At 43.4% G+C, this 23,979-nt stretch overlaps 1 protein-coding gene across 1 annotated transcript in view; it reads right to left on the bottom strand.

Moving 5' to 3' along the window:
- The window catches only part of LOC126094544 (D-aspartate oxidase), a 110,516-nt gene extending 89,463 nt beyond the window's left edge, over nucleotides 1–21,053 (bottom strand). Inside the window, exon 1 of the mRNA XM_049908975.1 lies at nucleotides 20,994–21,053. Within this exon, the coding sequence (XP_049764932.1) occupies nucleotides 20,994–21,023 (30 nt within the window). The 5' untranslated portion in view covers nucleotides 21,024–21,053. The remainder of the gene's footprint in view (nucleotides 1–20,993) is intronic.
- Between the last annotated feature and the right edge of the window lie 2,926 nt (nucleotides 21,054–23,979).

Here is a 23,979-nt window from a genome sequence, read left to right on the forward strand (position 1 = left end):
TTAGGGCCAAACGGATTTATTATTTATTTATTTATTTATTTTTTTAGGTTCCTGCCATTCTAAACTTAGAATATGATTCTAAACTTACGACACATGAAATCTTGCAACCAAGTAGGCTGCACCAGTACTATCTCCTCCATCTCGCATTCTATACTTAGCACAAATGACCTGGCAACCATACAAGCTGTGCCAGTATCCCTGGGTGCGCCACCTTGAATTCTGACGTCAGAGGAATGGAGAGAACCCCGGTAAATCTGGCTACCATGCAGGCTGAACCAGTATCCTTCGTTCAGCCATCTTAGCACAAGTGGTCCAGCATCTTGGGTTTCCCGCGAACAGGACAAATGACTATCTTGGATTTTTGAATTAATCACCAGTTTACATTAAGGCCAGCTAGGCTGTTAGCACAAGTTAACTATGACACGAGAGTGGTGGGGCAAAACCCTGCAGCGCAAATGGGCTGTTTTAAATTTCCTATAAATTTTTAAATTTCCCACAATTTTATACTCAGTACAACTGAGCTATGTGGCTGGTCCCGGCGGAGGTTCGAGTCCTCCCTCGGGTATGGGTGTGTGTGTTTGTCTTTAGGATAATTTAGGTTAAGTAGTGTGTAAGCTTAGGGACTGAAGACCTTAGCAGTTAAGTCTCAAAAGATTTCACACTCATTTGAACATTTTTTTAACTGAGCTATGATGTCAAAGCGGAGGGGAGTAGGGCTAAATATGGTAATGTTGCAGGGTGACGTAATTGATGACGTCATGGGAAAGATGTCAACAACACAAACTGCACCATTATGCCCACAGCTACTCTATTTTCGATTACTTCAGCGTATCATTACATTTCAGATAGGACTTGGTTTTCTCTGTCACGGTAAGTGAACTCATAGAAGATGCGTTATTATACATCATAAAATACCTGTCAGGTTTTTGAAGAGCTGTTGCATAATGTCAAGATTGGCGTTTGTTGAGTAATGTCTGCTGTCTGCATCGTAACGCGATTCTTTCACCAAAGTGTTAACGCTAATCGGTATGTCTAGGAGCTGTTTAATCCATATGTGAATCAACTCACAGAAGCTGAATGACTGTCTGTATATTTTCAACTTGACGGAGAAGCAGCACACAGCGCCTTGAATACTTTGTCATGTATGAATGACGTGTTCGTTGAGGAGAGAGCAATCAGCAGAGGGAGTGCAATCCTCTCACTGCCTCGATTGCGTTATATCTCTCCTTACGATTTTTAACTGCGGGGCAAATTAAAGGTTGAGGTGAAGTCAAATAATCCACACACACAGAAAGAGCTACAGCAGAACACTGAAGACGTAGTTGCTGCTATCCCTCACGGAGAGCTGCTATGCATGCCTCAAAGTTTGATAAATCGAGCACAGCGCTGCGTGGATGTGAGCGACAGCCCTTTTAAGTATCTTCTGTGATGTTCATCAGCAGTAGTCTGTCCTGCATCAGTTTTACTGTCAATATTTTTCGGGTAAGTTCTACTTTCTTCAATCTGTATAAAATAATTCTCTTGCATGTGAACTGTCAAACTAGCAGTTATTAATAGATCTCTAATAATGCATTCAGTAATATTTTGCAGCAACATTAGCTTTTAACGCCAAAGGTGTACGTTTAAAACGCCAGTAGTGTATGTTTAATATTTTAAACAATGCTAGGAAAATTAAAAATGTGTGCCACAGCTATCTTGTACCTGAAATACGTTACGACTGATTTGCTTGAAACGAACTGCTGGTAGCAACGTCGATTATCAGTCGTACTTGAGTCTATTATTGCGGAGAAATTTAATCTGTCTCTTCGATATACATTATGCGTGCTTCATCGCTCTCAAGCTGTTATCAGCAATCAGTACCCCAACAGCCTCTCATGTGTCGTTATCGAGCCGCTTCTGACATTTCCAGATACTTTCCGTTCCGCTCCGCATTCGTATATTTACTGATAACAAATCAAAGAACGCAACAGTAAAACGCAGTCTTCAGCACTCTGCTTCAGTTCACGAAAATGATCGATGTCTTCTAGTTTTTGTGTGTTGATTCTTTTAAACTCTCCTTCCATATCTAACAATACCTATTTTATCTCTACAAACTGGTTTTTCTCTCGCCATCGCTTCCGACGCCGTTCTTGAATGATTTGAGTGTTGTACGAGTATTAGAAAATTAATAAAGCAGTCACCCTCCTTGTCATTTAAGCTTGTTATTTCTTATGGCCTTGCTGTTAGGGCCAAAACATTGAGGGGGGACGTTGATGAAAAACACACACTATTTCAAAAATGCACCAAATCCACAGTTTTGGAGACATGGCAATGAAATTTTGTACCACGCTTTACATGAAAGTAACACATTTACATATAAAATCTTTTAATTATATATATTCAACTTTTTTAAATGAAATTTGAAGTTTTATTTTCAAAAATATAATGTACGTTCCTTTTTCTCAGAAAGTATTAAAGAGATTTCTATAAAAAATTCTCTGTTTTGTCTCTTTATATGTAGTAAGCTTCTCTCGTGAGGTTTTTGGAATAGGTCAAATAGGAGAATTTTCATATTTTTTAATTATAATTCCACAAGTACAATTTTAAATTCTTGCAAAATTCCAAGCACTTTGCCCCATATCTCAGCTAGGAATCAGAATGTCAAAATTTACTCTTGAGGCAACATTTGTTAGGTTGACAGAAAGATGTGTGCAAAATTTCATAATTCTATCATTCATAGAATCTGAGTAAAAGGTACATAAACTTTAAAAAACAAACTTTACAGGAAACGCAAATTAAAGTTCAACCTAACTATTTTCCTTACGTCACTTCTTCAGAAGGCACCACATTTGTACTCTGAGTAGTCTTTCCCTTCAAGGCTTCTCTTCTGGTTTCTTGTTGTCTGTCTTCTTTCCTTTACCAGGTCTTCAACTGACTTTTCAGCTGCAGATCTATTTCTCAGGATGTCTTGAGTAAAATTTCCTATCTTGAAGACCATTTCAGACGCAGTTTATCCAGTTTTTTATGCACTCTTTGGGATCGTGGCATAACTGAATGAAGAAAGAATCGAACACTTGTATAAATGCCGGCCGGTGTGGCCGAGTGGTTCTAGGCGCTTCAGTCTGGAACTGCGCGACCGTTACGGTCGCAGGTTCGAATCCTGCCTTGGGCATGGATGTGTGTAATGTCCTTAGGTTAGTTAGGTTTAAGTAGTTCTAAGTTCTAGGGGACTGATGACCTCAATGTTAAGTCCCATAGTGCTCAGAGCCATTTTTGAACTTGTATAAATCTCCGTCAGTATCACAAGGCAAAAAAAGAATTGCTTCTTCATAAACGATACAGCTCGTTTGTTATTGTTTATGAGATACAGAACAGAGTCAAAACGATCTATAAAACCAAAGAGTATGTATAACTGCCGTCTAGATGTATCCCGCACACGTTTGGTTGAAAGTAATACACAGAATCGTTGTTCACTAAGCTAGTATTGAAGTGCTGCTTCAAAACGTGGGCGTGGCAGGGAGGCCGCGTCACACTTTTAATTAATTTTCAGGCACTTCGGATGCGATTTCAACATTGGAACTTTGGGAACTTATTGTCCATGAGTTGTACTAACAAACAAAAAGTAAATCAAAAATTTACGTTGTTGCTCAATTTCATGAACGTCCCCCCTTAAATAAAGGGAAAAGGGGAGTTGCTAACAAAAATAAAATGGCCCGTATGATAGAACGGTGTAACGTCTCAATAAGTTCTCACATTGAAACTTCTTCACAGCTGAAAAGTGTGTGGCGGACCGCCCGACTGAGATTAGAATAGAGAAACTTGCCTTCTTAGGTAATGCTGTAATCAATTGTGCTGTCCGGACACAATACACGGGCCGCCCCACGGTTTCAATTCTACCACTAAGTCGATTTCCGGCCCGGTGCACAGTTTTAACCTGGCAGGACGATTCAAGAAGCGCACACTCCTTTACAGAGTGAAAGATAAAAAGTCCAACTCCCAGTTCCCACGTAGAGGCTCCTGCTTTGTCGGGGAGAAGTCAGATTTGATTCTTTTCTGCGAATACTTCGGGATTTAATTACTAGTATACTCTAATCTTATCTTTGTCCATGTTTAATCTCTGATCCGTTTACTAATTCGTTTCTTTAGCTTAGCCTAGTCAAAAAATGAATGTGGATTCCACGTGGAGTCTCCCCCGGAATGCTTCATTGCGTTGTACCGTTCATTTCCACGTCAGACCTACTCGTCACCTTTCAGGGAATGTCGAAATATCTGCAACTGAGCCAGTCTCAGACCCGAAAAAGTCTGTGGTTTCGACTTCGACTCGCCTTCAGAGAATCATCCTCATCAGCAGCAGTTCTACATCTACATCTACATCTACGTGATAACTCTGCTATTCACAATAAAGTGCCTGGCAGAGTGTTCAATGAACCACCTTCAAGCTGTCTCTCTACCGTTTCACTCTCGAACGGCGCGCGGGAAAAACGAGCACTTAAATGTTTCTGTGCGAGCCCTGATTCCTCTTATTTCGTGATGATCATTTCTCCCTATGTAGGTAGGCGCCAACAGAATGTTTTCGCAATCGGAGGAGAAAATTGGTGATTTAAATTTCATGAGAAGATCCCGTCGCAACGAAAAACGCCTTTGTTTTAATGATTGCCAGTCCATTTCACGCATCATGTCTGCAGCACTATCTCCCCTGTTTCGCAATAATACAAAACGACCTGCCCTTCTTTGAACTTTTTCGATGTCATCTGTCAGACCCACCTGATGCGGATCCCACACCGCACAGAAATACTACAAAATAGGGAGGACAAGCGTGGTATAAGCAGTCTCTTTGGTAGACCTGTTATACCTCCTAAGTGCTTTGGCAGTGAATCGCAGTCTTTGGTTTGCTTTACCCACAACATTATCTACACTCCTGGAAATTGAAATAAGAACACCGTGAATTCATTGTCCCAGGAAGGGGAAACTTTATTGACACATTCCTGGGGTCAGATACATCACATGATCACACTGACAGAACCACAGGCACATAGACACAGGCAACAGAGCATGCACAATGTCGGCACTAGTACAGTGTATATCCACCTTTCGCAGCAATGCAGGCTGCTATTCTCCCATGGAGACGATCGTAGAGATGCTGGATGTAGTCCTGTGGAACGGCTTGCCATGCCATTTCCACCTGGCGCCTCAGTTGGACCAGCGTTCGTGCTGGACGTGCAGACCGCGTGAGACGACGCTTCATCCAGTCCCAAACATGCTCAATGGGGGACAGATCCGGAGATCTTGCTGGCCAGGGTAGTTGACTTACACCTTCTAGAGCACGTTGGGTGGCACGGGATACATGCGGACGTGCATTGTCCTGTTGGAACAGCAAGTTCCCTTGCCGGTCTAGGAATGGTAGAACGATGGGTTCGATGACGGTTTGGATGTACCGTGCACTATTCAGTGTCCCCTCGACGATCACCAGTGGTGTACGGCCAGTGTAGGAGATCGCTCCCCACACCATGATGCCGGGTGTTGGCCTTGTGTGCCTCGGTCGTATGCAGTCCTGATTGTGGCGCTCACCTGCACGGCGCCAAACACGCATACGACCATCATTGGCACCGAGGCAGAAGCGACTCTCATCGCTGAAGACGACACGTCTCCATTCGTCCCTCCATTCACGCCTGTCGCGACACCACTGGAGGCGGGGTGCACGATGTTGGGGCGTGAGCGGAAGACGGCCTAACGGTGTGCGGGACCGTAGCCCAGCTTCATGGAGACGGTTGCGAATGGTCCTCGCCGATACCCCAGGAGCAACAGTGTCCCTAATTTGCTGGGAAGTGGCGGTGCGGTCCCCTACGGCACTGCGTAGGATCCTACGGTCTTGGCGTGCATCCGTGCGTCGCTGCGGTCCGGTCCCAGGTCGACGGGCACGTGCACCTTCCGCCGACCACTGGCGACAACATCGATGTACTGTGGAGACCTCACGCCCCACGTGTTGAGCAATTCGGCGGTACGTCCACCCGGCCTCTCGCATGCCCACTATACGCCCTCGCTCAAAGTCCGTCAACTGCACATACGGTTCACGTCCACGCTGTCGCGGCATGCTACCAGTGTTAAAGACTGCGATAGAGCTCCGTATGCCACGGCAAACTGGCTGACACTGACGGCGGCGGTGCACAAATGCTGCGCAGCTAGCGCCATTCGACGGCCAACACCGCGGTTCCTGGTGTGTCCGCTGTGCCGTGCGTGTGATCATTGCTTGTACAGCCCTCTCGCAGTGTCCGGAGCAAGTATGGTGGGTCTGACACACCGGTGTCAATGTGTTATTTTTTCCATTTCCAGGAGTGTATGTGATCGTTCCAATTTAGATTATTATTAACTGTAATCTCTAAGTATTTAAATGAATTTACGGCCTTCATATTTGTGTGACTTACCGCGTAATCGAAATTTAGCGGATTTCTTTTAGTACTCATGTGAACAGCTTAACACTTCGCTTTATTCAGGATCAAGTGTCACTTTCCTCACCATACAGATATCCTATCTAAATCATTTTGCAATTCGTTTTGATTATCTCGTGACTTTACAAGACGCTAAATAACAGCATCACCTGAAAACAATCTAAGAGAGCTACTCAGATTGTCTTCTATGTCGTTAATATAGATCAGGAACAATAGAGGGCCTATATCACTTCCTTGGGGAACGCCGGATATTACTTCTGTTTTACTCGATGACTGTTCGTCCATTACTACGAACTGTGACCTTTCTGACAGTTCTACATTGTCTGATCAAAAGTATCCGGACACCCCTTTGTAATGCGGATTTGACCACTAGATACGACGAGAGGCAGAAACGCCATAGTATGTTGTCAGCAAAGAAGCAGTGACAGTAGACTGGCTCGATCAGGAGACGTCAGTAATCTCTGATGAAGACTACTCATTGGATGTCACTGAGTAACAAATCCATCAGGTATATTTCAACCTTTGTAAATTACGACCTGGGACGGCCGATAACTGCAGAGGGTGTTTCTGTAAAATCGCGCGTAGTTAGTGGAAGGAATCAGTCGTGAGTTCCGAAGTGCTGCCGGCAGTGCAGTTAGCACAGTGACTGTACGAAGGGGGTTACAATGAATGGGGACACCATGGTCGACCAGCTCCTAGTAACCCACATATCTCTTCATGCGCCGCCACGCTTTAGGTGGACAGTGGACAGTGGATAATGGAAAACGAGTAATATGGAGCGATGAATCACACTCTACGATATGGTAACCCCACAGAAGGGCAAAGATTGGCAAATGCTTGGAGGGCGTTCCCCGTCACTGTATGTATTGCCAACAATAAAGTACGGAGGAGATGGTGTTACATCATGCAGGTGTTAGGATGTGTACCCCTTATTGCGCTTAAGAGAAGGCTACATGTGAAAGAATATGAAAGCAGTTTACACCATTGTGTACAACAGTCAGGAGACAACGGTGGTTTGTACAGTGTTTGTACAAGGCACCTAGTCATAAAGCAGCATCTTTGTGGCAATGGTCTATAGAACATAACATTCCTGAAGTGGACTTCCCTGCCCAGAGTCCCGACCTAAAAACACTGAAACACCTTTGGGATGTGTTAGAATGTTGATTTCGCTCCAGACCTCAGCGTCCAACATTACCATCTTGTCTGGTTTAGGAATTTGAAGAAGTACAAAAAGTGATCCGAAACGTACCCACATAGAATATCAATAGTGCTACTGTCCGCACGAAATATGACAGTGCACCGAATATGAAGGCCAAATATACAGTAATTAAAAGGTCATGCCCGTCTAGGCATGTTACTGTGTGTTTGGCGTATTTGTGCTTAAGTAACGCTACTGATATTCGATGTGATTACGTTTTACATCACATCGTGTACCTCAGTGTTCCAGTTGAACTGGACTGCCATAACTCGTATTGAGAAGAAATTATATAAGTTTGAAACTGATTATACGAATTAAATTCTTCTAATATAACAGATCAATGGGTTATCCAGTAAAAGTATATAAATCAACATCTGCTTATCAAATTCATATTTAAAACAGTTCTGTCCTGGTTCAAATTTTCAATTGTCACTTCAGAAGCGCTATAGAAAAGACTTACTTACTTCTCTCTCCTACATTATACAACCGTTTTCTTTTCGGTTATTTTATTGTGATTTTATTGTATTTTCATTTGGTAAATAGCTTGGTGTTACACTGTTACCACACGTATATCTCTTCTGCAGCTGCATGGCATTTGTTCGCACTTATTTATCCTATTGTTCACAATTTATTACAGTATATAATTCTATACGTATCAGTTTCAGTTTAATCGTAACATTTTGTTATGTGTAATGCAATTTGTCTCAGCTTTGTAGTTTTTCTCTCCTTTACTTTCACACACTCCTAACTCTTCACTGTTGTACAGTCGAAAACCATTTGACAGAAAACTTGACAAGGACAGTTTATCGCCTTGCAACAAGTTACACAAGAAAATGATAAGCTTTTTAGAGAGGGATGAAAATTGATTACTGCTCCAGCTTTTGAAATGCAGATCTTGATGAAAGCCCAGAATATGAAGATAACGGCTATGTTGTGATTTTTCGTCGAGAAAGATTTCACTTCTGACTGAAGACGACGTATTACAGAAAATATCTAAAATTTTCTCCACCATCAACATTCGCAGCTATGAAAGGAAAATTAGGATTTTGCTTCCGGTCGATAACTAAGTCGTTAGTGACGGAGCACAAGCTACCATTGTAGAAGGGAATTACTCTTTTCTTTTTCAAAGGAATCATCCTGCGATTTGACTTTGGCTTTAGATTTTTAACCACGAAAAACTTAAAACTTGATGGCCGGAAGGAAATCTGAACTTGCGTCCTCCCGAATGCGAACCTTAACCATTGTGCCACTTCGCTCGGTAGTGGAACTGTAGTAGGAACACTTTCTCCTGTAACAGATACCCTTCGCCAAACACTACAGAGTGAATTAGGAGGACTCCTCTCACGTAACACAAGCCGTTTAAGATATCGAAATGAGATTTTTCCAAAGTGTGCTCCATAAGCAAAGTGAAATGTTAAGCTTGGTGCTATTCGATATTCCAGTTACAAATGCTAAAACCGTTTCTGAATCGTTTTGGAGGAGAGGAGGCCCTTCTTCAAGCTCGATTCATCGAGCGAGGTGGAACAGTGGTTATCTCACCGGAGGCGCTTTCGAGAGGACGGACGGTTCAGATTCGCGTCCGGCCATTCACATTTAAGTCTCCCGTGATTTCCCTTAATCGATCCAGTCAAGTGCAGGGATGGTTCCTTTAAAAATGGCACAGCCGATTTCCTTCTCCATCCTTTCGTAATCCGAGCTCGTGTCCCGTCTCTACTGATCTCGATTCATTCCTTCCTTCCTTCGAATTGGATTCACTCAAGAAGTAGGGAAGCTATTTAAATTAATGAATGACGCCTGAAGATGTGCTAGCAGAATCCGAAACACATAGCGTAAAATACACATATTAAAACTGGATGCAGGTGACACATTTTTTTCGAATACAGTAATGTGCTTGCATGGCAATAACAACATGACGTCCAAGGTCAAGTTAAGAGGAATCCTATCAAAGTTCTACAAGATCAAAACCATAATCCGTAAGGATGCTGGACTCTCTTTTAAACTCATCCTTGGTGAGGAGATTAGTGAATGGCGATCAGAAATAAAAGGATTTAGTAGAACACAAATCGGATGCGAGAGGAATGGAATATATATCGGCTGCTCTGCATTTAGAGAGGAGAGTAATCTTGTCGAAATCTTTAATCAGAGCACCTACGTTCAGAGTCAGGCAGCTAAAGCAGGATTATAACCAAGAAGACAAACATTTGGCGAATATCGAGGCAGCTTCTAACTGGACGACATCAGGAGGAGCAATGATTCAGACGGTGGAGAAATTTGTATATCTTAGAGAATGAATAGAAACGCGCCCTACAGAAAAAGGAGCACAAACCAACAAGATTGAATCAGCATACAAAATCATCGTGTACATCTACACCAAAAAGAATTTGTAAAGTATTGAAAATCAGATGTTACTAGCCTGTGATCGATCCTGAAGGCTTGTATGCAACAGAAACACTGAACCTCTCAAGAACATGGTCACCTATAGGGCTATAACTTAGAGAATAAAAGATTTTTAAGACTATTTTTGGGTTTAAAGAACAGTAGACGCTTCTTATAGAAGACGAACGAACCAAAAATTGTACGTACGTAAAGATATAACATCGAATATCATCAGGTAAAAAGCTTATATTCTTCCAACACGTCGGTAGATTAGACCTGTGGAAACAGACAAATCAGATGTATTTGGAAAAAAATGGGAACGCAGGAAACAGAGATTGTGACTTTAAAATGAAAACTCGAGGCTCCCATAGGTTTCCAGAAGAAAATTAGACCCAGAACGAAAACATCATGGACATCAGCAGACAGCAGAAAAGAAAAGAAGATGAGAAAGTTCAAAATTAAGTTTGGTAAGTGCTACTTACGCAGAGGGGTAAGTAATTTGCGGGGTGGTTAATAACTATAAAGTTTATGCACACCTAGGTCCTGAATCAGCTATGATTTTGTGATAGAACATCACTATCCACTGAAGATGACGCCTCTTTATATGTGCAAAAATGCTCTGTTTCGTGAAATTTCTCTCTTTTTTTTATTTGCCACTAATCATCACACTGACTATGTACTACTGAATATTAATGTTTTGGGTGTACTATAAGATTTTTGTGAACAATTTATCTTTTCAAAATGTTTTTATAAAATGTCGTCATGTTAAATTACTTGTTCATTTAGTTTTCTTGAGCAGCACAATCTTCTTATTAAATTCTGTTAATACCTTGTTCAATGGCGTTTCTTCTAGTCAAGACGTTGTGTTTCACTGTTTTCCATATTAAAATCTGTAGCTATCGATTTCTTTCTGTTTCCCAAGGGTCCATGATTTACGCGGCTATATAAACACGAAAGGCTCAGCCCCACACATAAGGATCACACATGAATTGTGAAACTTATAATGCACTAATAAAATCTAACACATAAACATCTAAGTTGTAATTGTTGTCGTCCTCCATTAGTAAACAAAATGAAAATGAAACGTCAATACACGATACAAGGAAAGTCATCCTCTGCCATGCGCACATCTGTTGTATTTGTAGTGTATTTGTCGATGGAAGTTAAGATACAAGACACAATCTCATATTCTGCCTTCTTCGCCAGTAAAATTTACACACCATAAGTTTGATTCTAATACGGTAATCCGGGGTGTTCAAAAAGTCTCTCCGCAATGCCGCGTGATGGTTAGCCGCGCGTGCCGTATGCCGCAGTGAATATACCGAAATTTTAAAGATAGAGATACTCCCATATCAGCAGAAATAATTGCTCTGACAGCTGACACGCGCAAACTGAGAAGGTCTTCAAATATCTATTATAAAGATCTCTTCTTAATTGTCCAGCAGAACACATATACGAAGTCGGAACATGACAGCGATATGCTTGATGAAGAGAATGTCATACGAACTGTCAGTTGCATCAAGAAACGATAGAACCTAAGTAATCGAATACAGGAGAACTCTGCTGCTGCACTGACTTTTACTTTGTGTGTAATGACCGATATTTTCTCAGACACAAAACAAGGTGATGTTTTTCAATGATTATACACGGAATCAATTATAATTGTAAATATTTTGTACAGTCCCGCGTTTTGTGACGACGACTATTGGTTCTTCCTGTACGTTGGATATCTTGACAATCTTCTGAACTTCTGCCTCGATCCTCCTCCAAATTGTACGGCCTTTAAATCTGCATCTTCTTTTCTGTACACTTCCACTCTTGCGAATCCTTTTCCTTGTCGAAAATATCAAAGTCGTATTTCGTCTAGAAACTTCTTCTTTTACTACTGCAATGCTGCTATGACAGTTTTCTGGAAACATTTACATTCCACTCGTTTCTACGTATTCAGACTGTTTCCTCTGGTCACTACTGTAATTCTCCGGATACAACCTCCTGACTTTCACTGCAAAGAAACATGCTTCTCTTTCCGCGAAATCACCACTCTTTTCAAAGATTAAATGACACAACCTCGTCCGTCAGTCAGTACATTACAGAGTCCCCACACTGACTGTATTCTTTCGGCTTGTCTTTTCCTCGTTAGCAAAATTTTACACATATAATACTTTTCCTACCGGACCAAAGTGTATTCTTTATAAATAAATTGTATATAGTTAAACTATGTAGTATACTATGTTAGTACTTGTCTAGCTTGGAGATGCCACAACGTCGCCTCCTAAGCCCATACCTGGGACAAGCAATTTGTTTCTCTGTTATTCGTTTTACTATCCATATTTCTGCTCCGTACGTAGCGACGTTTTCAAAAACTGAACGATATATCACCGGCTTGGTCCTTTTTGTTATTTTGTTGTTCCAAAGGACCGAAGTTCAGTTGTCATATGGCCCTCATGCTCTGTCCTGTTCCATTCTTTATGTCATCTTCACTTTTTCCGTTTGATGACGTCATACCCTTTATACAAGCATTTACTATTTTTTCCTTTTTGACAGCGAGAGTTCTACGACGAGATAGCGCAACGGAGTGGTGGCGGAAATTATTTTTTGTAATTTTCTAAAATAATTCATTCATTGACAATGCAGCACCCCAACTTTCCTGGCTCTTCCCATGGACCGCCGAAAAACTGCCATGTGACGACTCCAGCGATTGTCAGCTATGGTGGCAGCGCCACAGTCTGAGTTAAGGAAAGATTGCATTGATTCATCTCCCGCGCCAGCTATTGTTCCCTGCAGCTCTGTAAATAATTATGTTGCACCAGGCTTTCCACATGAACAGTAACTAAACTCAGACGAATGTAAAAGACAGTGAAGATTAAAAACAGTTATCCAAAGAATAAAAATTAGGGTAATTATATTCTAGTTTTAACACAAACTTAACTTCTCTCACTATAAAGATTGTTGTAAGGTTACTTAAGTTGACTGTAAAAGTATGCATGCCTTGCTGTGAAGTAATAAATAACACATTTTTGTGATTTTTCAGCAGTAGATCATATTGTAATTTCGAAACAGTTTTTTTAAATACTTACATTTTCAATAGTTCAGGACCTTAAGCATTTAACAAAAACAGATTTTGACTTATCTGATCCCACATCATTTAATCGAAGATCAACGGTAGATACTTCATGTTACCGATTCCTTCTGTTTTTTAGTTTTACACGAAAGTGGCACAGTAACTCAATAATTCATAATAATTTACGCTCTCATGACTTTATTAAAGAAGTACAACGCGTGTTAATACACAATCAGTAGTTCGATAGACAGAAGATGTTGCTAAGCTCATTCTGATTCTCATATGTCACACGGATTGCTTAACAAAGGTTTGTTTTGTACACCCTAGTCCCATACAGTAAAAGACATGCTGTTTTAAATATGTATAGATGTGTTCATGTGTCTGTCATAGACAAAGGCAGGAATGAGGCTAGCAACGTGCAGGTTTAACAGAAACATTAGTCTCGTACAGGATTACTTTAGAGAAACTGCAACAAGCGAAGAAGTACCATTCCGGGTGTTTGTTATTGGCAGTGACAGCAGATTGTCATTCTAGCATACAATAGACGTATTTCAGCGTACGAAAGCAGTTACACAGAGTGTTTCGGCAATCAGTAAATAAAAGAACATCATATTATTATACTGTTGTCCTAATTCAATAGTTTTGCTTACTATTGACAGTGACACACACAGCAAGTAGTCATTTTACAGAGATCAGTGGTATGTCAATGTCATTTAGTGGGGTTTTCTCCATATTATTTGGCCCTGATGCTTTTTAGCAGACATTAAAGGCATATTTTCAAGTAATTGTTAGCAAGTTATTCATTCTTTTTTAAACATTAGAAATATCCCACGCAATGGCAGGGAAGATGCTACATTGCTGCAGTGAACTGCAAAACGGCCTTTTCCATTCAATCAACAGTACGTAGTCAACTCTTTCTGATAGACGCACATCAACAACAGTTTGGCGTCATCCCTTTATTTCGATATTCATGGCACAGAAAACAAAAACTGGCTCACAGACAAGCGTATATAATTATTATCTATGTGTTGACATCACTAAATAAAAAATAATCATGACAAAACCGTCCGTCCCCTATGAGGGTTTTGGACAGTACTCGTGAGCAAAGTCGATACGCGTTGAAAAGTTCCCTTGCTCGGGTGCAGGTTTGAATCCGTCATGTCATACCATCAATGAGATCATCAAGTCAGCCGCGCTCCAAAATGTCCCATCATCAATGGCGATTCTTCGGAAGTCATGCAGAACACGTGGTCATTGTCAACGTTCAAAGACAGCTCGTTTCAAACGATACCACACTTGAAACTTCCTTGCAGATAAAAACTGTGTGCCGGACCGAGACTCGAAATCGAGACCTTTGCCTTTCGCGGGCAAGTGCACTACCATCTGAGCTACCCAACCACGACTCACGACCCGTCCTCACAGCTTCAGTTCTGCCAGTACCTCGTCTCACAGAAGCTTTTCTACGAACCTAGCAGAACTAGCACTCCTGGAAGAAAGGATATTGCGGAGACATGGCTTAGCCTCAGCCTGGGTATGTTTCCAGAATGAGATTTTGACTCTGCAGCGGAATGTGCGCTGATATGAAACATCCTGGCAGATCAAAACTGTGTGCCGGACCGGGACTCGAACTCGAGATCTTTGCCTTTCGCGGGTTTAGTAATGATGAAAAAATTAATGTATGGACGAAAGGCAGGGTTAATTTTACTCTGGACGTCGCTACTGGGAATTCTGGTAGTGGTTGGTTTACCGTAGCCATCGTCCGTTGTGAAAACGCCTCCCTTCCTGGACTTGAATCTTTCGCAGATCGAGAAGTCATCGCCTACAAGACGTGGCATTGTGGTATTGATCCGAAGACCCAAAGTAGACCTAGCTATGTTTATAGTAACATGCCATTTACATTGTATACACGCTCCTGTAGAAAAGTTAGTAACGATGAAAAATCCATGTATGGATGAAAGGACTTGGTGTACTTGCAGAAAATGTAACTTTAACTGGAGATATTACTTTGTACTATAATTATTAATAATGTGTGATCCCTGAATTTAGCAACCGGGGAGCGTACATCGCGAACCGGGGCTCAAGGATGCAACAGTTCGAAAAAATTTGAAAACATGGTGTCGCACTGTCCGCTGAGCGCCTAGCGAGTCGGTTATGCAACACGCCCGACTCGGTTCGGCGCCAGACTGGCGCACCAAGGGACGCGTGCTGCTAGTACGACTACAGCACGCATACGGGATAACGCCCGCCTGCTGGTGCCTGAAGGGTCTAAGTCCGTTATCAGTGCGTTACGTAACCAAGGTCGTTCTCTCTGCTCCACCATCTGAGCTACCCAAGCACGACTCACGACCCCTCCTCACAGCTTCAGTTCTGCCAGTACCTCGTTTCCTACCTTCCAAACTTCACAGAAGCTCTTCTGTGAACCTTGCAGTATTAGAGCACTTGCCCGTAAAAGGCAAAGGTCTCGACTTCGAGTCTCGGTCCGGCACACAGTTTTAATCTGCCAGGAAGTTTCATATCAGCGCACACTCCGTTGCAGAGTGAAAATCTCATTCTGGATATCACACTTGTTTGATTGGTTTCATGTTCGGGGAATAGGCCGGCCACTCCTTTCTGATGATCGTAGCATGCTGAAGGGACATGTTCACGAGAACAGCGCCATGAGCACGCGACTATCATCCATCAAGGTGAAACTGTCACCAAAATGATCACTAATGGTTGCATGATGTCGCCCATGTACCTAAGAGCAGTGAGATTGTCCTCACGAATCAAGATAGTTGTACGGTGGCTACATGTAATGTAACCCCAGAACATCACTCCACCACCTCCTCGTTGCACCTGTGGCACACGGCGTTGGAGGCATTCGAGATTACCTAGCTGTCACCAAACTCGTTTCTGCGATTGTCAGGTTATAAACAGACCCGCGTTTCGTCCGTGAACAACATGCGACGCCAATCCTGGGATGTCCGTTCCGCACGATTTCTTACCCATCTGTAGCGGAGCACGTGGCTTATTAAGAGGTGCTAACCGTAGTCTTTGGGAATGCATATTTGAATCGTGTATTCGTCTCCTAAAAGTCTGAAGTGATACATGACGTCCTGTATCCTCTTCGATTGTTGAATTCAGTTCTTGAGCACTCAAACTGTCGTGTCCGGCCCACTCTTCCAATATAGGGTGACCAGGAAGCTGTTTTCTCGGATAGCTAGACAGCAATTCAAGCAGATCTTATTAATGGAGTCTATTACAGCAAATTAAATTGACAATACTTAACTTTGCCTTTTTACAAAGAGATGTCGCAAGCAATTGCGACATGCAAATAATCAATGTCCTTCGATTTATAAAATTACCATGCAAGCAATTAATATACTCCTGGAAATTGAAATAAGAACACCGTGAATTCATTGTCCCAGGAAGGGGGAACTTTATTGACACATTCCTGGGGTCAGATACATCACATGATCACACTGACAGAACCACAGGCACATAGACACAGGCAACAGAGCATGCACAATGTCGGCACTAGTACAGTGTATATCCACCTTTCGCAGCAATGCAGGCTGCTATTCTCCCATGGAGACGATCGTAGAGATGCTGGATGTAGTCCTGTGGAACGGCTTGCCATGCCATTTCCACCTGGCGCCTCAGTTGCACCAGCGTTCGTGCTGGACGTGCAGACCGCGTGAGACGACGCTTCATCCAGTCCCAAACATGCTCAATGGGGGACAGATCCGGAGATCTTGCTGGCCAGGGTAGTTGACTTACACCTTCTAGAGCACGTTGGGTGGCACGGGATACATGCGGACGTGCATTGTCCTGTTGGAACAGCAAGTTCCCTTGCCGGTCTAGGAATGGTAGAACGATGGGTTCGATGACGGTTTGGATGTACCGTGCACTATTCAGTGTCCCCTCGACGATCACCAGTGGTGTACGGCCAGTGTAGGAGATCGCTCCCCACACCATGATGCCGGGTGTTGGCCCTGTGTGCCTCGGTCGTATGCAGTCCTGATTGTGGCGCTCACCTGCACGGCGCCAAACACGCATACGACCATCATTGGCACCAAGGCAGAAGCGACTCTCATCGCTGAAGACGACACGTCTCCATTCGTCCCTCCATTCACGCCTGTCGCGACACCACTGGAGGCGGGCTGCACGATGTTGGGGCGTGAGCGGAAGACGGCCTAACGGTGTGCGGGACCGTAGCCCAGCTTCATGGAGACGGTTGCGAATGGTCCTCGCCGATACCCCAGGAGCAACAGTGTCCCTAATTTGCTGGGAAGTGGCGGTGCGGTCCCCTACGGCACTGCGTAGGATCCTACGGTCTTGGCGTGCATCCGTGCGTCGCTGCGGTCCGGTCCCAGGTCGACGGGCACGTGCACCTTCCGCCGACCACTGGCGACAACATCGATGTACTGTGGAGACCTCACGCCCCACGTGTTGAGCAATTCGGTGGTACGTCCACCCGGCCTCCCGCATGCCCACTATACGCCCTCGCTCAAAGTCCGTCAACTGCACATACGGTTCACGTCCACGCTGTCGCGGCATGCTACCAGTGTTAAAGACTGCGATGGAGCTCCGTATGCCACGGCAAACTGGCTGACACTGACGGCGGCGGTGCACAAATGCTGCGCAGCTAGCGCCATTCGACGGCCAACACCGCGGTTCCTGGTGTGTCCGCTGTGCCGTGCGTGTGATCATTGCTTGTACAGCCCTCTCGCAGTGTCCGGAGCAAGTATGGTGGGTCTGACACACCGGTGTCAATGTGTTCTTTTTTCCATTTCCAGGAGTGTATAAATCACAAGTCACAAGTGCTGCCGAAGCTAGCTGGAGCGGCCCTTATATTGTCTTCGTATAGATGCCGCTCCAGTCGTGGTGCGATCCTAGTCAGCGTGCTATTGGCTGACGGCGTTTCACAGACTTCTCTGCTGTTACGTTTCAGGCCGACGTGGCGGCGCTTGATGTTACGCTGGAACACAAGCAACACGGTTCCTTTGACTCAAAAGTCGTATATAGCAAACATCCTGTGCACCTGTGGAACGTGGACGGCCTGTGTTGTGTAAGTCCTCAACATTCCCTGCCAACTGGAACTGATTCAATGTCCGAAATCACTTCAGTTTGACCCAGGTGCACAAGGCGAAAAATTCCCCTGGCTGCAAGACTTATACGTGTAGAGTCATGATGCGAACCCGATCATTGGTCACGATCGTCCTTCGCGGTATGACGAATGTTCACTCTACTGTTCCACAGACGTCTCTAATGACCCCCTACCGATGCTTTACTTTCTGTTGAAATGCTGCACTCGAATCGAGGGCAGCGTTCTGCCCATAAATTGCGCTCGTGGCAACTGTGTGCAACGTCAGTGAAGTGGAGACCCTCCGATAGGTAACAGTCGGCCGTAATAGTATTGCACCTGGGAGCGAGAGCCCTTCGGTCGACTTATCGTGAGAGATCGCGTAATCGTGTTTGATATTGTTTGCACAACTGACGTATAAGCATTGAAAGTGTGATGCGTTTTCCTTAGTCGCTACTGTACTTCTTTACTGTAATGTCATCGCCTGTTTCCCATAACGGCCAGGGACCATAACATCGTGACTGAGTAGTACTCGAACAGTTGCAATAGCAACACATCTGGATGACATACCGGAGTGACTACCAACTTTTGTTGATGTGTGTATATTTCTGTTTTCTCGTTTAGTGTCCTATGAGTATATGTGTTTCCCATAAACATATAGTAAGGAAATAACAAACAATTGTAATAATACGATTTACAACATCCTAAGAGCAGACATTTTCGGGTTTTGCGACGATTAAAATAAGCACGTGTAACACCGATTTTCGACCTATTTTGTATCTATATCGACTTTCTATGACAGTTTGTAGTGTTGCTTATGTAGAGTGTTCTATCTGTCATGGAAATTCTTTGACTATGTATACATATTTCAGTTATGTGAACTTTTTGAACGATGTTGTTTAAACTGTTGATCCATAGTTGGGGAACGAAGGATTGAATGTCAAAGACGTGGGGAAGCCTCGCAGCTACGGAAGTAGCCTGGCGGCGTGGAAAAGGTGTGGTTGGTGCGCTAGTGTCAACTCGTGCTTTGTCACGGATAAGGAGTTTGGGCTGTGCAGTGCTGTGGTTAACACTCGCTAGCAGTAGCGGATCATTGTGGCTCATATTCTTGGAGTTTTGAGGCCAGAGGAGCTTAAGAGCAGTGTGTATGGGCCTCGGATGCTGCATTTGGTGATACTATTACCATGGCCCTGTAAAAATATAATTCCGACGCCAACAAGATCTGTAACAGAACGAGGCCAACAGTACAGCCATGACTGCATCGCAGCCATGTTAACAGCACTGCAAAAAACGCCACCGGTGCTACCACCCTCCCACTAAATTGTTTATATTTGGCACTCTGGACCAGGTATTTGTGAAATTTGGTTGATTTTAATAATAATCGTGGCGTTGCTAAAAACTCTATCTTACACCCGTGATTATCCCAAATCACGAAGCTGGACAGACTCATTCGGCAGCTGTAAAAATAGTTGTGATTGTTTTCTAATGAGTGGAGTTACAGTGTTTAAAGTTCAGTTTTATAGTTTGAGAAATACTCCACTTGCAGCGCATTTTTAAATCAATCTGCACTTATTTTCTTAAATAATTTTTCTTACTTGGAAAGCTGCCTGAAAATACTAAAGTTGTTAGTTAAAACAACAATAATATTGATTTGAAGTGAAAAAGATTATTAATTGTTGCATTTATGCACTTTCATCAGAATTACGAAGTTCATCAGTGTTCATTTCATGAGAAGGTGTTTGAACTTGAATTTAATGTTTTGTTGGCAGTTGCACAGCCAACTATATTTTGAGTAGATTAAAAGACTGCTTATCAAAGCACATTTGTTATTTAAAGAGTTATTGTTTGTTGTGCTTTACTTATTGAATAATGATTGATGAGAAGACTTACTATTTCTGATATGTAATTGTGTAGTTTTGTTAATGAGCATGGTTCTTCAAACCAAGAAAGTTTATGGGCCCTCATGTGCTAAGCTAGTAAGTTAATGAAGCAAAGCAAAGGCTCCTTCAGTGCCAGTGTACTTACATTTGTATTCTGTTCAGTTGCTTCAAAACTTAGCTTAAAAAAGAAATATTTACTATGTTAGCTATTCTATTGCAAGCTGGTTAACCACATCAATAGAGACCCTTTACTGATCAATGATCTTGTAGAGTATGATCATTAATAGATCCCGTGATTTAAGTCAGAATCATTTCATGCTCTTCCCTGTTTAGTATTGCTATTAGTTTCATGTGTATTGTTGATTGGTTCTATGAACTGCTGCATCTAGTTCATTTAAGGTACGTGTTGTTGATAGGCATATGTTACTGTTTGTTATCTCATTGGCCGTTTGTTTGTCTGGCTTTCAAGTTAGTAGTACGTTTATGTGCAAAGTTAGGTGACTGTGTTATAGAGTGAACAGATATAAAGAAAGACTCTACTGTGTGTGTCAAGGAAGATTAGGTTAGCCTTAGCACTGCCTTCTTTTTTATTACATTGCTTCACGCAAGAAAGCCTAATTAGGCTGGCGACCGATATTAATACGTAACGTTACAACTTGCTTTTGTGCTGGGAGATCGTCTGTACCTGACCCTTCTGTTTACTGTTGGTTATACTCTGCTGGAGCGTTTTGGAAACGAATCCCAGTCTGATTGTTCTGTTCCCATTAGGTTATCTCACAGTCACAACTTTCTCAAAAATTCCTCTCAGAGGTTTAACGCCAGCATCGATTGCCGTTTAAGGTGGTCGGTGTTACTGTTACGCACGGAGAGAACTGAAGACTTATCGAAAAGAAGACCTTAACAGTGTAAGTAAAAACGAAGGGGTATCGTGCTTAGGTTAACGAGAAATATAGCAGCCAAGCTGATGCGCGCGATAAGAGCTGTTTACCTCGTAGCCAGCGACCGCCGCGTCCTCCATGGCAACAACCACTGACACGGGCTGCTCTGATGTGCGCCTCTGCGCTGACTGGCTGACGCAACGAGTGATCCCGATAAGCTGCGGTACGCTGGGAACAGTTTCCGCTGCGGCAGCGACAAAAATGTACGCAGTGCGGGTTCGCAAGTTATGCGTCGCTGCTGCAAATCGTAACAGGACAGTCATTGCGTTTACCTTCAATCATATCGCTCACCGACAGCAAGATTATTTTCTGTAGGTCGGACAACTCCACTTGTAAACTCTTGCACACGCAGCACTGCTAGTCAAGGTTCGGTTGCTAAATCCAGAACAATTTGAATACAGATGGAACCTTGTAGACATACCTTCGATAACGCCTTTGATTACCTTTAGTTTTCAAGCTTGGCATTCAACGACTTTTCCCTTACTATACGGCACCGACTCATAGCCAGGATATTCAGATGTTGAGAGATTTCTCTGCTGCGCGTACATCGTAAGATACCAGCGGTCGTCAAAAACACAAGAAGTGAACACTTCTTGAGTGTAAGGATGTGTTTTACAGTAGCGAAGATGAAAAAGTGCTCACACCTCTCGTGGTATGAGCTTTAGAGCACATGTTTACTGGGCTTTTTTGCTTCGAGTGATCGTTCCTCCCATATCCCTTCATATTTGCAATTTCTCCTGGACCACCCTGTATTTTGAGATCAATAATTTTATAAGTAAAATCTGTTACTCTTTGTGGTGTCACCGCCAGACACCACACTTGCTAGGTGGTAGCCTTTAAATCGGCCGCGGTCCGTTAGTATACGTCGGACCCGCGAGTCGCCACTGTCAGTGATTGCAGACCGAGCGCCGCCACACGGCAGGTCTAGTGAGACGCCCTAGCACTCGCCCCAGTTGTACAGCCGACTTTGCTAGCGAAGCTACACTGATAAATACGCTCTCATTTGCCGAGACGATAGTTAGCATAGCCTTCAGCTACGTCATTTGCTACGACCTAGCAAGGCGCCATTACCAGTTTATATTGAGATTATATAATGTACCGTCAGACCGATGTTCACCAATTATGGAATAAAGTTAAGTATTACATCAACTACGTACTTTATTTGCTATATTAATTACATTGTAACGCAAGCCTGCGTGAGCTTAAGCGCGTGCATTTCGGCCTCCTTTAGCAACACGGTGTTGGCTCTTCTGCCAACACACCACTCTTATACAATTTTGCACAGCCCCGCCAGCACGGGCATGCTGAAGAGAAAGGAAGATAAGGATTTAACGTCCCGTCGATGACAAGGTGGCAGCCGGGGTGGCCGAGCGGTTCTAGGCGCTACAGTCTGGAACCGCACGACCGCTACGGTCGCAGGTTCGAATCCTGCCTCGGGCATGGATATGTGTGATTTCCTTAGGTTAGTTAGGTTTAAGTAGTTCTAAGTTCTAGGGGACTGATGACCTCAGAAGTTAAGTCCCATATTTTTTTTTCCCTTATTGTATTTCGATTCCCCCCGAAGGGGGCGGGCTGGCAGCAGCTTATTACGCTCCTCTGCAGCCTACAGACTTTTTAAAAACGTAAGAAAGAAGATAAGAAACAATAAAAGCAGGCGATAAAGCGGTGACTGAAATTGTAAAACGGTGGAAAACTGTGGAAAGTTAAAACATAAAGCAAAGGGGTGGCAAAGCTAATAAAATACACAGGAAGCAGACAGGGAACATAGTAGACAGACAATTAAAAACCATGGCGACAGTCTGGTTTCTGTTCGCAAGAAATATAAAAATCTCACCCAGCGACAGTATGATGTCCGTTCGCAACAATTCGGAGAAGACACACAACACTGAACACTCACTGTAAACACTTTAAGTCCCATAGTGCTCAGAGCCATTTGAATCTGATGACGAGGTCATTTGAATTCAAGTACACGCTCAGACTGGGGAAGTCTGGGGAAGATAATTGGTCGCGTCCTTTGAAAGCAATCATTCCTGTGATGTCGTCAGTCATACGACCACACCGCCGCCCTAGAGATCGATCCGCCGGATGCGATTCTCTCGATAAGCGGAGCAGAAGAACGGCTGTGCTAGCCAAACAGTACACAGCCAATCGCAGTACTTATGCTCGCCGCGAGGCGCCGCTGCGCCACTTCATGTGTAGCAGGAGAGTAGTGCAGTCTATTGCTCGTAGCCGCGCTCAGTGGTCAGCTGGCGCCGATCTTAGTCAGTCATCGTCTGCAGCTCAGTCATTGCTGCCCGCAAGTCTTTGTAGCCCAGTTGTAAGGTTCCGGAATAGTACAACAGTAAAGTCAACAATACCAAGTTGGCAGCTATAAACTATTCTACTTACTGTCATGTTGACAGCCTAGTTAATCTTGAAATTCACCGGATTCGACATTCAAAATTACGAGAAATTAATTCGTCACTGCAAGATTTGTGACTTGTAAATTATGTCATTCTACAGACGCTTAGTCTAGTCGCGTCTTCTATATGGCTCTGAGCACCAAGAACCTTAACATGTGAGGTCATCAGTCCCCTAGAACTTAGAACTACTTAAACCTAACTAACCTAAGGACATCGCGGCAGGATTCGAACCCGCGACCGTAGCGGTCGCGTGGTTCCAAACTGACGCGCCTAGAACCGCTCGGCCACACTGGCTGGCCGTCTTTCATAATTGTCAACCAACAGATCATGGACTACAACAAAGTTAAGTTATAAATACTTTCTTATTTTGTACTCTTGCTAATTAATTGTGTTTTCCTGATGTAGCTACCAAGCAGTCTTGGCATAGTAGATCCCACGTTTCCACCTCCTTGGCTACCTCAACTTTGCTACCTCATGGTTATGGACTCGGTTATGGTGGAAGATCAAGAGCCATCACGGATGTAGGGAGATAATAGAAAATGTAAATCTGAATCACCAGGGAGGGGGGGGGGGGGGGAGATCTGAACCGCCGTCCTCGTGGCTACGGGTCCAGTGCCTTACCAACACGCCACTT

The sequence above is a fragment of the Schistocerca cancellata genome, chromosome 8 (assembly GCF_023864275.1).
Source record: "Schistocerca cancellata isolate TAMUIC-IGC-003103 chromosome 8, iqSchCanc2.1, whole genome shotgun sequence".
Taxonomy (NCBI): domain Eukaryota; kingdom Metazoa; phylum Arthropoda; class Insecta; order Orthoptera; family Acrididae; genus Schistocerca; species Schistocerca cancellata.